The following is a 16,585-nucleotide window of genomic DNA, read 5'->3' as shown; positions in this document are numbered from 1 at the left end:
GCAAGCTTTGGTGTGGACTTCCCCCCCCCCCCCCCCAGTTCTTCAAGTACGGACTTAGACTTTTGCGAAGGCAAGGCCTTGGTGTTGTAGGTAACGTGATCGCTACGGCCGGGCGTCACGTAAGGATTGTAATTTTTATGTCTTTTTTTAGGTATTTTATTCCGTGTATTATAATTTATCCTTTTTTTTATGTGTCAGAATAAATTTATGAACCCTGCAATAATCTACTCAACACATAATCAAGTGTTTAATTTTAGTTTTGCGTCTCTACCGTGTCTACGCGACTAGCCATGGTGAAGTCAGTCAGCTGGGCTCAAACAGAATGATTGTAACTGGCTGTCCCGGCAGGGACGGGTGTGGGTTGCTCGCCCCAGCACGGGGGAGCAGGCTGCATGAGACATAGTTTGACATCAAACTCATTTCATAGTCACCGTTTTGCAAGTACAGGAGGACCACTATTATGAGGGGCTTCTTAAAACCAGGGGAGACGGCGGGTCCATTCCTCTAACCCCCCCCCCCCCCCCAAGGGACCTATACGCCCATGTTATTTCCGTTACTTTACAACCTGGTATCCCCATTTATAACCAATATTAAAGTTTAAAAAAAAATTGGTTGTCTGTAAAGTCGGTTTACGAACGATAGTTTAACGTGACAACGTCATAACAAAACATTGATGAAATGATTGATCCAGAAGAAAAGGAAATATCATATTCGGCCTGAGACTGAGCCGTAATAGGTTTTTGCAACCAAACCATTTAGGCATTAAAAATATTATATTCTTTGAGGAAGAATTTTTTTTTAATTTTTCAATCGTTTGCATGATAAAATCTACCTCTGCATACTTTTATGAATAAAATTATATCATTTTTATTGAATTATCACTATTTTGTATGGATACAAAGGAGTGAAGTGAAAGGTGCAATTTAATTAATAAATTTACTTTTATTTGCATTCATTAATTTAAATATATTTATTACTTTTGAAATGTTGCGTGCGCCATATTTATTTTTACAAGTACAAAAAAAATTTCTTATCTGCCGGGGTTCGACCCGACAACCTTGAGTTTAAGTTAGGTACGCTAACCACACGCCCACGAGGCCATACTAAGGAATTATAGTTTCAAATGTTATATATATATTTATAAAAACTTTGTTCACGGTAGGGGTATAATATTAACACGATTTTATAACAAATACGCATCCCAAATACACCAAACTTATTTATAATGTGTTACAATATTTTTTAAAACATTGTGCAAAAGATCCCGGGTGTAATTTGAATTATTATGTGTAACTGTAAAACATCATTGTTGGTTCAAAACGTATTTGAATTTTCAACATTACTTTTAAATAACCGTACCGATTGTGCTGAAAATCGGTGGACGATCGTTAAATTACATAATATTAATAATTCAAACGACGAAAATATGATTCAAAAGTCAAATCGATGGTTGTTCCAATCGAGTGGAAGAGAGATGCCACGCATGCGTACAATGAGCATGAAGAGTGATGCCACGCATGCGTACAATGAGCAAACAGAACACATCCGTAGTTGGACATCCGTAGTGGGACATTTTTTCGTCCGTGCAGCCGGCGTTCATCGATTTATTAGACGTTGTCACGTCAAAAAGAAAAATTGGGGTGTGGCTGTGTCATGGACACAGCTGTGTTGTACGTGAATACGTGTACGTAACAGGTAATTTTTACTATACAAAATATAAAATACGTTATTTTACGTATGTTATAATCATGTTTTAACACTAATAAGTCCTTCGGGCTTCCATGTTTTGTTTATGACGGCGACTATATCCGTTCGTCGGGTTCAGGAAAGAAATCAAGTAATCAAATAATTACCGTGTTATAACTTTACAAATTATATGTCTGTGATACTAAAAGTAAGTACGACACAAATGACATACAGAATAGCTCGAGATTTCTGGTAAACGTTAATTCAATACAGGTATTACCAAACGTTGTTGGAGGATTTTTGATGCAAGACAAATGTAACTCGCTGAGCATGAGCGGTCTTGAGAGACATTAGCATTAAAGTCTCCGACTATCATAATCGGTGTAGTGAGATCAGGCTCGTAATCGGGTATAATCGTAGCGATGTTTTTGGAATATTTTAATAGCGATCGTAACGTGCACTAGCTGCTTCCCAAAGTGTCTTCATAATCGACGATCGTAAAAAAAACGATACCTACACAGTCGAGCGTCGAAAAAGAAGCGATTTCATCATCCACTTGCATAATTACAACCCCCCCCAGCTGCAGATGTACTGGCACCGTCGCTGATCCGCTCGGCCGCATTCATTCTTTTACGTTCCCGCACTGCTTCACTCGGTCATGTGGTGTTTTATTGGTGTCATTCCACTGCTTTTGGGAAGCCCTTTCCAACCGTATACGATCTCTGTATTTGGATTAAGCTTTCTGACGCCGACATTATATATATATTTTTTATTTATTTATTTTTATTTTAACACCATATATATTCAATGTAACTATTTTACACTAATGTTTTATACATGCAATCGATAGATTTTGACTAGAGCTGACAAATAAAACTCAAAAGAAAGTCGTAGCTTTTCCAAGTCAAAAGTTAAATGGAAATCTCGAACCGCAGCAAAATTACCTCAAAATGTCGGCGCTTCCCCCTCCACCCCGCGCGATTCGTCCAAGTCCTCACTTAGCGTAACGAGTTCTTTGATCATTTAGCTATCCAGTGGTGTAATGAAATTTCGGAAGGAGATCATAGATATGTAACTGCAACACCAAACTGTATCCCCGGATTTTGTTATCATTCGTTTTTTTTTAATTGCCTCCCACTATGGAAGGAATTATCAAGACGTATCCCCGTCAAAAAGGCGGTGCGAGAATTGCATTCCCCGCTCTTCTAGTGCTCGACTCTATGGAAGCCAGGCCGCCCCATGCTGTCTGCAGACGTCCCCGGCTGTGTAGCCCCCACGCGCATGTTCGCCAACAGAACACACTTGTTCTTTTTTGTTTTGTTTCAGGAGCCCCACTGCACCCTTCCCACACTCCGGAACATTTTACAAGCTACTTTTTTATTTTTTTATTTTCCGTGGGAGGTGCCACGACCCGTCTGGGAACATCCGTCAACAGAACCACATGGCGGCTGGCGCTGCGCTGACGTCGGCGCGCACACTCGGTCCGCCGCAGCGCCGCGACACTGCGCTCAGCTACACCACGGTGCACGCGCTACTACTGCACCGCGCACACTCGGTCCGCCGCAGCGCCGCGACAGTGCGCTCAGCTACACCACGGTGTACGCGCTACTACTGCACCGCGCACACTCGGTCCGCCGCAGCGCCGCGACACTGCGCTCAGCTGCACCACGGTGCACACGTCACTACTGCACCGCGCACACTCGGTCCGCCGCAGCGCCGCGACAGTGCGCTCAGCTACACCACGGTGCACACGTCACTACTGCACCGCGCACACTCGGTCCGCCGCAGCGCCGCGACACTGCGCTCAGCTGCACCACGGTGCACACGTCACTACTGCACCGCGCACACTCGGTCCGCCGCAGCGCCGCGACACTGCGCTCAGCTGAGCCACGGTGCACGCGTCACTACTGCACCGCGCACACTCGGTCCGCCGCAGCGCCGCGACACTGCGCTCAACTGCACCACGGTGCACACGTCACTACTGCACCGCGCACACTCGGTCCGCCGCAGCGCCGCGACACTGCGCTCAACTGCACCACGGTGCACACGTCACTACTGCACCGCGCACACTCGGTCCACCGCAGCGCCGCGACACTGCGCTCAGCTACACCACGGTGCACACGTCACTACTGCACCGCGCACACTCGGTCCGCCGCAGCGCCGCGACACTGCGCTCAGCTACACCACGGTGCACACGTCACTACTGCACCGCGCACACTCGGTCCGCCGCAGCGCCGCGACACTGCGCTCAGCTGCACCACGGTGCACACGTCACTACTGCACCGCGCACACTCGGTCCGCCGCAGCGCCGCGACACTGCGCTCAGCTGCACCACGGTGCACACGTCACTACTGCACCGCGCACACTCGGTCCGCCGCAGCGCCGCGACACTGCGCTCAGCTGCACCACGGTGCACACGTCACTACTGCACCGCGCACACTCGGTCCGCCGCAGCGCCGCGACACTGCGCTCAGCTACACCACGGTGCACACGTCACTACTGCACCGCGCACACTCGGTCCGCCGCAGCGCCGCGACACTGCGCTCAGCTGCACCACGGTGCACACGTCACTACTGCACCGCGCACACTCGGTCCGCCGCAGCGCCGCGACACTGCGCTCAGCTACACCACGGTGCACGCGCTACTACTGCACCGCGCACAATCGGTCCGCCGCAGCGCCGCGACACTGCGCTCAGCTACACCACGGTGCACGCGCTACTACTGCACCGCGCACACTCGGTCCGCCGCAGCGCCGCGACAGTGCGCTCAGCTACACCACGGTGCACGCGCTACTACTGCACCGCGCACACTCGGTCCGCCGCAGCGCCGCGACAGTGCGCTCAGCTGCACCACGGTGCACGCGCTACTACTGCACCGCGCACACTCGGTCCGCCGCAGCGCCGCGACAGTGCGCTCAGCTGCACCACGGTGCACGCGCTACTACTGCACCGCGCACACTCGGTCCGCCGCAGCGCCGCGACAGAGCGCTCAGCTGCACCACGGTGCACGCGCTACTACTGCACCGCGCACACTCGGTCCGCCGCAGCGCCGCGACACTGCGCTCAGCTGAGCCACGGTGCACACGTCACTACTGCACCGCGCACACTCAGTCCGCCGCAGCGCCGCGACACTGCGCTCAGCTACACCACGGTGCACACGTCACTACTGCACCGCGCACACTCGGTCCGCCGCAGCGCCGCGACACTGCGCTCAGCTGCACCACGGTGCACACGTCACTACTGCACCGCGCACACTCGGTCCGCCGCAGCGCCGCGACACTGCGCTCAGCTGCACCACGGTGCACACGTCACTACTGCACCGCGCACACTCGGTCCGCCGCAGCGCCGCGACACTGCGCTCAGCTACACCACGGTGCACACGTCACTACTGCACCGCGCACACTCGGTCCGCCGCAGCGCCGCGACACTGCGCTCAGCTGAGCCACGGTGCACGCGCTACTACTGCACCGCGCACACTCTGTCCGCCGCAGCGCCGCGACACTGCGCTCAGCTGCACCACGGTGCACACGTCACTACTGCACCGCGCACACTCGGTCCGCCGCAGCGCCGCGACACTGCGCTCAGCTGAGCCACGGTGCACACGTCACTACTGCACCGCGCACACTCGGTCCGCCGCAGCGCCGCGACACTGCGCTCAGCTGAGCCACGGTGCACACGTCACTACTGCACCGCGCACACTCGGTCCGCCGCAGCGCCGCGACACTGCGCTCAGCTACACCACGGTGCACACGTCACTACTGCACCGCGCGCACACTCAGTCCGCCGCAGCGCCGCGACACTGCGCTCAGCTGCACCACGGTGCACACGTCACTACTGCACCGCGCACACTCGGTCCGCCGCAGCGCCGCGACACTGCGGGTCCGCCGCAGCGCCGCGACACTGCGCTCAGCTGAGCCACGGTGCACACGTCACTACTGCACCGCGCACACTCGGTTCGCCGCAGCGCCGCGACACTGCGCTCAGCTACACCACGGTGCACACGTCACTACTGCACCGCGCGCACACTCGGTCCGCCGCAGCGCCGCGACACTGCGCTCAGCTGCACCACGGTGCACACGTCACTACTGCACCGCGCACACTCGGTCCGCCGCAGCGCCGCGACACTGCGCTCAGCTACACCACGGTGCACACGTCACTACTGCACCGCGCACACTCGGTCCGCCGCAGCGCCGCGACACTGCGCTCAGCTGCACCACGGTGCACACGTCACTACTGCACCGCGCACACTCGGTCCGCCGCAGCGACAGAATACCGTCTTCGCGAAAATGAAAAGGACAATCGTCGCGATAATAATACTTACTGCGAACTATGTATCCAATTAAATACAGCAATTCATACAATACTGATTACATTTTAAAAACTTCCTATATGTGGCATAAATATTTAAACGTTCCCACTAAGTTTTTTCTTTTGATACTATAAATTGAAAACTTACTAACACGAATTAAATTGATAGTAAGTAAACTTACAGACTGAGTGTTCATTAATCTTAAAATAAATTTCGAAAAATCTTCACTTATCGTGCCAAGTGTTCAACTGCGTTCGTATGATCCTTTTATTAGAATGTTATCATCATGTCCGGATTTTTATTAACAACTCACACATATCCGGAATAAAATACTGAATAAATATAAAGGTACGGTTACAGTTTGACTGTTAAACAGGCTAAAACGCGAATAAAAACAAAGAAAATTAAAATTTTACGAACTTTTGCTTAAGGTTGAGTTGAACTATCTACAAACAAAATTTAGTTTATTTACATTTATCGTGCCTTTTATTTTGTAAGCTGAAATTATTACATTTGTTGATGAGTTGTTCATTACTATGTGCAACTGTGTACAGTCTGTGAAGGCCCACGTATGAAATAAAATAATAATCTAGAAACGAAGTGTGCAATACATTTCTTACAAGTGCTCTTCAAGCGAATGGTTATTCAAAGTCAGAAATCAGGAAAGCCATGAAACCACCTCAACAGAAAAAGAGAGAACATCTTCCTAACAAAGCCTTCATTCTTTATGTCAAAGGAGTTTCTGACCAAGTGGCAAGAATTCTTAGGAAGCATGAAATTCATACAATTCTAAAACCGATAATCAAGATTTAGGGGTCTCCGACATCGGTGAAAGAAAAAACCCGTGCCGAAAACCTAGCCGGTGTGTACAAGTTTCCATGTTACTGTGGCACGGTATATATAGGACAAATTGGCAGACGAATAATCACAAGGGTTAAAGAACACATCAGTGACTACAAACATGAAGACCTACGATCATCTATAGCAGAACACTCAATGGAAACCAGACAAAGCATTGGTTTCGACCAATTCCACACCATATCCAACATCCGACAATACAAGAAAAGATACATTAGAGAATCAGTAGAAATATTATAACACCCAGCAAACATTAATAGAGAATATGGCTACAAATTAAGCAAAATATGGAACCCACCCTTTAGAAATCCTCAAAACATAGCTCCACATCCAACATCAGACAGATCGCCCCTGATTGGCAGAACAGCCCAGCCAACCAGAAGAAAGGAAGGCTCTGATTGGGACACAGCTACAGCCAATCAGAAAGCACCTTCCCCTCAGGCGCGAGTATTTAACGGCAGGATAACTGGTAAGAAACTCTGTATGTAACTGCTCCCTGATGATGGCGACTGCAATGTCGACCGAAACGTCGGTGAATTATTTGCCAAGGACACAGCTACAAACCAGGAGCCAAGCTACGTAAGGTACTGATGTTATAACAATTAAAATACTTTTTTTTGTAGGCTTCGTAGCGCAGTGATCAAAAATTCAGCTTAAGTATTATTTTTTTTACCCTTTTTTTTAATATTACAGACAACCGGATAATATAAATTGTGCTTTAAAAATATATGTGGATAAATTTTATTTGTTAATCGTATTGCTATAATATTATTACATACATAGCTCAGTCCAATGGATTATTTCATACTAGGTAGATTTAAATACTCTATTTTACATAAAGCATTATTAATTACGTTTGTTAGGAAATTAATTTCCATGAATTCGCACAGGTAAAAATATATATAACTTTATAATACCGGTAGTACAACTATCCTTTAATACTTAATAATCTATATTCATCTAACGTGTGCTGAAACTATGTAGAATTGACTTTTTGATGAATTTCAACAAGGCGTGCATATTTCAGAAAAATCCCTCGTCAAAGAACCGGTCCACGCCGGGGTTTGGCATTTTTTCAAGTATTCAAATCGCGGCAGTAGCGCCGCAGATTACCAACGTTATGGCCATTTAAGTAAGAATGTGCCGGCGGTCCATAACAGCACGCGTTAAAAGTTATTATTATTATTATTATTATACGGCACTCTCACAAAGCTCATCTCGTACACTCTAGACTCCACATATCCAACGTTCCGAATATTAAAAAAAGGGGGCTGTCTGTAAAGTCAGTTTACGGACGATAATTTTACGTGATAACGTCATAAGAAAATATTAATGAAAAATTGCATACTTTTTAATTTTCAAATATTATCTACAGTTTTTGCCAATTTAATTTAAATAATGTTTAAATTAATCACAAACAATTAGATAAAAAGACTACCTTAACCTGTTTGTTATTATGGAAGAGTTTCTCGCACGGTGGTTGGCCGGTTCTTGCACACTCGGCTCAGGTGGAACGTGACAATTTTTCGTGCGTACAGCCGGCGTTCATCGATTTATAAGACGTCCTCACGTCAAAAAAGTGACCTAAAAGTTGATATTAGAGCTGACGCCGTGTGCCGAGATGGTTTTCAGTTCCGGGTCATTGGCATCATTTCAAACACGTTCCTGCAAATCCATCACAAAGGCTATTTTGAATTTGGTTCTTTGTTCGCAAACATGCCCAACAGATTTTTGATAAACATTTTTTTGATGTGAAAACGTCTAATAAATCGATGAACGCCGGCTGCAGGCACGAAAAAGTGTCCCGTTACGAACATTGTTCCGTTATGCTGTGTCCCGTTACGCTCATTGTACGCTAGCGCCGCATCTATCTCTCTTCCACTCGACTGTTTATAAAGTGAACTGAAAACTAATGTGGTTTTCATTGCTTATTACAACAACAATTTCGGCAATAAAGGTTAATTATTCTTGCATTTTAAAAATCTTATTACTAGTATAATTTCAAGTATTTATTCCTTTATTATTAAAATAAAAATGATTCAATTTATTCATAAAGTATGCAATCATTTCATCAATGTTTTGTTATGACGTCACGTTAAACTATCGTCCGTAAACCGACTTTACAGACAACCAATTTGTTTTTGATTTGCTAAAAGTCACGAAAATGATCGTAATTATGAACATTCCGCGTGAATTTTCACAGCTACTAGATAATAATCAAAACATCTCGTGAAAATATCGTGACGAAACACTAGACGCAAAAGAGATATATTAATGCATTTAAAGCAATGGTTTTAAATTATAATTACTCGACAACTCAAAAACCAAATTCGTCCAGTGAGATCAGTTCACAATGAAACTAAAAAAAAAAAAATTCACTTTAGAGCGGCAAGGTTTTGAGTTTGTAGAGAGAATACCAGGCAAGACAACTACTGCCTCACATAGGCTCGAAGAAATGCACTGTTTGTACTTTATAAACGATTCTAATAATCGTACAGTTTCATACATATCTACGTGGTTCGCACCATCTTGTGCAATCAAACATTAAGGAGATTTAAGGTCCCCTTTTATTTCACTACTTCACCACTATCAACAGGTAGAAATTTTTTTGTAATATCATAAAAACCGCCAAGAAAATAAACATGTTTAATAGTTGATTCACAAAAAATATATATATTCTTGGTTAGTTCAGTTCTTTCAGCTAAGCCTCTTTTTGTCCAGAATTATCTCTGGAATACTTAACCCAAGCATTGTGTCTGTCTCAAATTTGTTGCACTAATATTTAATTTAACCACTAAATACATTTTATTTATAAGTTAAGACAGTAAACCGCACATTTTTTATTATTTTAAAAGTGATATACATAATACCGAAAATAAATTTAAAACTTATGTATGACTAAATTCTAATCACGTGGCCTGAAATTCGCCACTTGCACTGCGTAAAAAAAAGAAAAAGAACACGAACATACCCACGTTTATCCACGCTGTCAGTCTTTATTAAGGAGCTTTTTAAGGATTCCTAGGGAATTTTAAAGAATTTTAAGGGGCCTTATTCAATCAAAGACAAATTAAGGACATTTTAAGGAAACTAAGGATGCGTACGAACCCTGATATAAGCACGTACACAGAATTGTTTGCAGTACTTTTTTTTTAACTTGCAAAATTATATTAATAAATGCAAATTATAATGTACACAGAAAATTAAAAAAAAATGCAACGACTTAAACGCAATTCTAAAAAAAAAAAATAAAAAAATAGATGAAAACAACGCAATTAAACCAAAATGTGGTTCAATCTGAAGAAAAGCTGTTTATTTGCTTCGTTTTCCACACAGAACAGCTCGCCACTGTAAGCCAGCGAACGCTACATCAATGTTTTCTCAAGTCTACTTTGGCCGCGTGGCGTCAAACTCACGGTACCTGCTCCCCAATGGGAGATAGTGGCGGGTCTCTTACATGGCAGGTGGAGGTACAAGTACCCGACACCTTGTCTAAGCACCGAGGGCCTGGAATGATACGTAGGGGCATGCAGATTTCCCGAAAAGATTTCGAGACTAGATGAAAGTTAAAACACTGTAGCACCGTCTGTGTTTCGTGATGGGGCGAGTTTCTCCCAGGTACATGTCGATTGAAACAACACCAATCACAGTGATTCAGCGCGGAAGTAAGCGCGTCCGGAGTGGCTCGGTCGAACAAGGCAACGACATCTCTTGCGGACGGCCGCCAATCACAAGGAAGAAACCACAGGTGCGGGTATACCTTCTTGCCGTCTAATAAGTGTTCAGATCATTTCGCGGAAAATGCCTGCCCCTAATGATACGCCATTCAGACGCGGCATGGTACTAATGACTGAGAGGTTGAGGGAAACCCATCGAACGCCAACGAACAGCCAGTAGCAGCCGTATACTCCCAGGTGACTACCAGCGCCGGCTACCACTGGAGGCCCGAGTAGTACCTCTCACATCCCTGGGACCCCTCGGTCACCCAGTAGCTCGTGATCCAGCCGAGGACATCCACTACCACTGGCTGCGCAGGTTAGTACCTGACACCACCTCCACTCCTCCGAGTGAGCTGCAAGTTTAGGAGCGTGACGTCAAGATTGTTCCGACCTTACGGCTGGCTTTCTCACGTTCCCCTCCCACATGTGCGCCTTATCAGGGGAGGGTGGGAGTATCATACCAGTTCTCTTTGATTGAACATTCCACAGCTTATTTCAAAAAGACCTGCTTTGGATCACTCCATCTTGTTTGATCGGGAGGGTGTTAGGGCTTCGGCAATGACCAGAGGTTGAGGCTAACTATTCCATCATAGTCACCACCTCACTCAGCTCACCAGACAGTTGGCCAGCACTGCTGGCGCCTACATCACACTGGGACCCGGTGAACCCGTGGTCTGGTGGAGGCCCAGCTGTCCAGGCTAGCACCGCAGCTGTGTCGTCGACTCCGCATCAGGCTAGGGAACCCTTGGAGCCTGCCCCGAGCGTGACGTCAGCCAGTAATGCCCAGCAATGACCCCGGACCGTGGCTGAGGGCGGGGTGGGGTTGCCACCCGTGTCTGAGTTCAGCGACCTTTGACCCGCCAACGAAGCGCAATCGAGGTTAACGTCGCCGTCCCGCACGACAAAAAAACTGCCGGAAATCACAGCCGCCGCGCGCCCAGGTTAGCTTCCGTACGAAACCAAGCATTCAAAAAATAAAAATTATTTTTGACGTGAATTATAATTTATAATTATAATTTATAATTCATAATATATTATAATTTCTTCCATAGTGAGAGGCAATTAAAAAAAAAGAATGATAACAAAATCGGGGGATACAGTTTGGTGTTGCAGCTACACATCTATCATATCCATCCAAAATTTAATCACACCACTGGATAGCTAAAGGATCAAAGAACTCGTTACGCTAAGTGAGGACTGCGACGCATCGCGCGCGGTGGAGGAGGAAGCACCGCAATTTTTAAATCGTTTTGCTACGTTTCGAGACTTCCATTCAGTATGACTTTTGACTCGGAGAAGCTACGACGTTCGTTTGTGTTTCAATCGTCAGAATCTATCGATTGCATACATAAAACATTAGTGTTAAATAGTTACAGTGAATAGATATGATGTAAAAATAAATAAAAAAAATTAGCGTATTTTATATTTTGTATAGAATACATTACATGTTACGTACACGTATTCACGTACAACAAACGACAGTGTCCATAACACAGCCACACCCCATATATTTTTTTGACGTGACGTCTAATAAATCGATGAACGCCGGCTGCACGCACGAAAAAGTGTCCCGTTACGCACATTGTCCCGTTACGATTTGTCCCGTTACACTCATTGTACGCTTGCGCCGCATCTATATCTCTTACACTCGATTGGAACAACCATCGATTTGACTTTTTCGAGGCACATTAAACTTGAAACACTCCCATTCGTTTCCTACTTTTCCTATCATCGTCCTATCCTTAACAGAATAACACAGATTGGAAGAAGTTAAATAGCAAACATGTATTAAAGTTATAGTTGAAATAATCTCTTCGTTAAAGCAATAAACATATTTGAATTAATGAGTGCAAATAAAAGTAAAATGTATCAATTAAATTGTAGATTTAATTTCACTCCTTCTTTTTATCCATACAAAATAGTGATAATTCAATAAAAATGATTAAATTTTATTCATAAAAGTACGCAATCATTTCATCAATGTCTTGTTATGACGTTGTCACGTTAAACTATCGTCCGTAAACCGACTTTACAGACAACCAATTTTTTTTAAGTGGCATGAAATTAATTTCACACATAATAAGGGACCGGAAAAATTCGCGAATTCAATTACCTACAGGATAGACTCCAAGATCCTCCATGCACTCGGAAAAATTACATCTGCTCATTGGCTACTGACTCGTGACACCTATCAACTAGAATACTTTTGATTCGATACTTCTTTTGTTGAGGATTATTCATTGGATCTGATTTCTTCAGACAACCTGTGGCTATATCACTGACGCAGCAAAAGGTTAAACACATTTGGATTCTAGCATATCGCGAAATGAAACCGCGAATTTTTCCGGTCTCTACACATAATCCTTTACTCAGAGAGCAGTTTCAGACGAGACGACCAGTTGCACGGACGGGTGTCAAGGAGTGTAGCACCGCCCGAAGCACCTACTCGCAGTCAAATGCTCGCCCTGGCTGCCGGCCAATAGACACTCATCCCCACCAGTAGACTCAACACAACACACACCACTGTTTCTTTTCAAGTATTTTCGGGCCCAACCGATAGATAGTGGCTTCCATCATATGTTACAAACATTCTACATTGATTGTGAGAAGTTATGCATGTCTGTTATCAGGCAAAAAAAAAAGTGGAAATTAATTCACTTAATTGTGGTAGCCACAAATTTTTTGGTGTGGCATACAATAAATTTTGTATCTTCTAATAATTAATAACATTTAATATACGCAATTAGACGTCAAGTAGTTAACTTAACCTTCTAAACCTAACATTTTGGAACTGAACCTCCCGTCAGAGTTGATTTATTTATTAGTTGTGGTCCCACCCGAAAGTGAGTTATTGAGTGAGTAGTGAGTGTGAGTAGTGAGTGGGTGAGTAGTGAGTAGTGAGTTAGTACTGAATGAGTAGTGAGCGAGTAGTGAGCGAGTGGGTGAGTAGTGAGTGAGTGAGTAGTGAGTGAGTGAGTAGTGAGTGGGTGAGTAGTGAGTGGGTGACTAGTGAGTGAGTAGTGAGTTAGTAATGAGTGAGTAATGAGCTAGTAGTAAACGAGTAGTGAGTGAGTGTGAGTAGTGAGCGAGTGGTGAGTATGTGAGTAGTGAGTGAATGGTGAGTTAGTACTGAGTAGTGATCGAGTGAGTAGTGGGTGGGTAGTGATTGAGTGAGTAGTGAGTAAGTAGTTAGTGAGTTAGTGAGTTAGTGCGTGTTGAGTGAGTGAGTGAGTGGTTCCCGCGGACGAGAATATCGCGTCGCGCGACGTCCAACCTGTTTGGTCGCGCGCCGGCCGACGGATGTGTTTATTCAAACTGTCACGCGCGAGTTCTCTTTCCGCATGCGTGTCACCAGTCCGGCGATTAACTTTAATCAGTGTGTTGAGTGCTGCGTGCAGGAACACGAGCTAACTCTGCAATCACGCTCAAGTACACGTGTGCTGTACTAAAGCCTTCTTAACAAGTGTACTTCAAAAGATTAGGCGAACATACACTGAAGATATCACAAGTTACTAATCCCTGGGAATTACCTCTAGCACCAGCGACGGGCACGACGCGAATAAAACAATTCCCTGGCCAACCACGTCTCGAACGTTTGTGACGTCAGCGGCGATAGTGACAAACTTTCCAATCGAAAAAAAAAAAACATTATATTTCGAATAAACGTCAGAACTTTGTTTCCGAACGAGACTTGGTCTTGCGCAGTGGTAACATTATTTTTTCTCTCGAGTATTTTTATTTTTTTTTATTTTTACTGAATTTATTTGTAAAATCGTTGAACTGTGTTCACGCACAGTGGGGTATTCCAACTTAAATGTAAATTTGTATTAAACACATAACTCAAACATTTCAGTGATAAAAAAAGGCATCTAGTTTTCATCTAACCTCGTTAATAACCAAAATATTAGAAGGGTTAATTAAGACGACACCAAAAGAAATAAACGTGATATTTTAAAACACCATAATATCAATAAAAATAAATTACGTATTAATACTCACTTAATACAAATAACTTCCAGAAATGAATTCGTATCACACAGCATGTATTAACATTACACGTATTATAATAGAAACTTATTATATTATTGCATTTACATATTACACAATATTATTTCGAAACTTATATATGACATATTATAAAAGCCACGTGAAAGTGCGTGGCGCTGGTCAAGACTACTGTTAGCAGAACGAACGGTAAACAGCTGTGTCCTCTCTCTCTCTCTTACCCTCACAAACTCTCTCTCACTCTCTCACTAACACTCTCTATAACACTCTCACTCTCTCACGAACACTCTCACTAACACTCACTCTCTCTCACTAACAATCTCACTATCTCACTAACCCTCTCACTAACACGCTCTCTCTCACTAACATACTCACTAACACTAACTCTCACTATCTCTCTCTCTCCAAACGCCACGGGAATGCCTGGGCTCGCTGACACCCCACAGGCCACACCGCTTCTCCCTACTTCCTGTTACACACCAAAAAAACTTTAACCATTAACGGTTGTCGTATTTTTGGTGCAACATAAACACTACTTAATAGTTTTTTAATCCCTTGTGTTCCCCTCGCGTAAAAACGCAATATGTTGCTGTCACGTGGCGCCGCTCTTGTGCTCCCGAACCCCGCGGCGGTGACGTCACTGCCGGTACCACGTCACAGGGTCGCAGTCGCTGCTTGGTTTGCCCTGCATTCTGGCATTTTGACGTGACAACGTCTAATAAACCGATGAACGCCGGCTGCACGCACGAAAAAGGATTACTCATTGTCCAGTTTCGCATATTGTCCCGTTACACATATTGTCCCGTTACGCTCATTGTACGATTGCGCCGTATTATATCTCTCTTCCACTCGATTGGAACAACCATCGATTTGACTTTTGCGATGCACATTAAACTTGAAACACTCCCATTCGTTTCCTTCTTTTCCTATCATCGTCCTATCCTTAACAGACTAACACCGATTGGAAGAAGTTAAATAGCAAACATGTACAACAGTTATAGTTAAAATAATCTCTTCGTCAAAGTAATAGACTTATTTGAATTAATGAGTGTAAATAAAAGTAAATTTATCAATTAAATTGTAGATTTCATTTCACTCCTTCTTTGTATCCATACAAAATAGTGATAATTCAATAAAAAAATTCAATTTTATTCATAAAAGTATGCAATCCTTTCATCAATGTTTTGTTATGACGTCAGGTTAGTAAACTATCGATCGTAAACCGACTTTACAGAAAACCACTTTTTTTTATACTTGTGTCTGAATTCGTTTCCCTGCCAGACCACACGTCCGACACAACACTCGATAAAAAAAAAAAAAAGGTAATCAGCACAGTTGAATGACATGGTTCCGAGTCCTGGTTCATGTTTCGTAACAGTTTCCTGCAACCACATTCGCATTGCAGGCCAGGCCGAGACAACAGGGCGTATCAGAGAGCACACGTGGATTTTAGCAACAAAAAAAAATTCTTAACATTGGATGAATGATGTGGAAAAAAGGGGGGGTTGTCTATAAAGTCGGTTTACGGACGATAATTTTACGTGATAACGTCATAAGAAAACATCGATGAAAAATTGCATTACTTTTAAATTTCAAATTTTATTTACAGTTTTTGCAAAATTTAATTTAAATATATATTTTTAAATATAATCACGAACAATTAGTTATAGGAATAAACTGAAATAAAATCAATGTAAATAAATTTGTTAATTTTAAATGACGAAATTGGAAGAATAAATCAAATTTTTTAAATTGCTGCTTTTGAAAAGCCCGCCTTAACCTGTTTGGTATTATATAAAAAATTTTCGCACGGTGGTTGGCCGGTTCTCGCACGTCAAAAAAAAACTTAAGACCCAAATGTAACGGCGGTTTTAAATGTACAAGTGATCTGCGCGTGTCGTTTTAACTTTCAAGGTTTCCGATGGATTTTATCAAGAGATAAACTTGTAGTTTAACCTTCTAAAACTCAACTGTCTCTGGAAGTTTCCGGGACCCAGGGATCCACTACT

At 44.1% G+C, this 16,585-nt stretch overlaps 1 protein-coding gene across 1 annotated transcript in view; it reads right to left on the bottom strand.

Annotated features, from left to right (window-relative positions):
- The window catches only part of LOC134539274 (uncharacterized), a 137,062-nt gene extending 130,751 nt beyond the window's left edge, over positions 1-6,311 (bottom strand). Inside the window, exons 1-14 of the mRNA XM_063381096.1 lie at positions 6,308-6,311; positions 5,712-5,819; positions 5,461-5,595; positions 5,311-5,418; positions 5,089-5,196; positions 4,867-4,974; positions 4,645-4,752; positions 4,497-4,604; positions 4,201-4,308; positions 4,053-4,160; positions 3,905-4,012; positions 3,683-3,790; positions 3,461-3,568; positions 3,311-3,420 (exon numbers count right to left, since the gene is read on the bottom strand). Of these exons, the coding sequence (XP_063237166.1) occupies positions 3,311-3,420; positions 3,461-3,568; positions 3,683-3,790; positions 3,905-4,012; positions 4,053-4,160; positions 4,201-4,308; positions 4,497-4,604; positions 4,645-4,752; positions 4,867-4,974; positions 5,089-5,196; positions 5,311-5,418; positions 5,461-5,595; positions 5,712-5,819; positions 6,308-6,311 (1,437 nt within the window). The remainder of the gene's footprint in view (positions 1-3,310; positions 3,421-3,460; positions 3,569-3,682; positions 3,791-3,904; positions 4,013-4,052; positions 4,161-4,200; positions 4,309-4,496; positions 4,605-4,644; positions 4,753-4,866; positions 4,975-5,088; positions 5,197-5,310; positions 5,419-5,460; positions 5,596-5,711; positions 5,820-6,307) is intronic.
- Positions 6,312-16,585: the final 10,274 nt, after the last annotated feature.

The sequence above is a fragment of the Bacillus rossius genome, chromosome 15 (genome assembly GCF_032445375.1).
Source record: "Bacillus rossius redtenbacheri isolate Brsri chromosome 15, Brsri_v3, whole genome shotgun sequence".
NCBI lineage: Eukaryota > Metazoa > Arthropoda > Insecta > Phasmatodea > Bacillidae > Bacillus > Bacillus rossius.
Note: the sequence above shows the minus strand (reverse complement) of the source record. Positions and strands in the feature narration are given on the sequence as shown.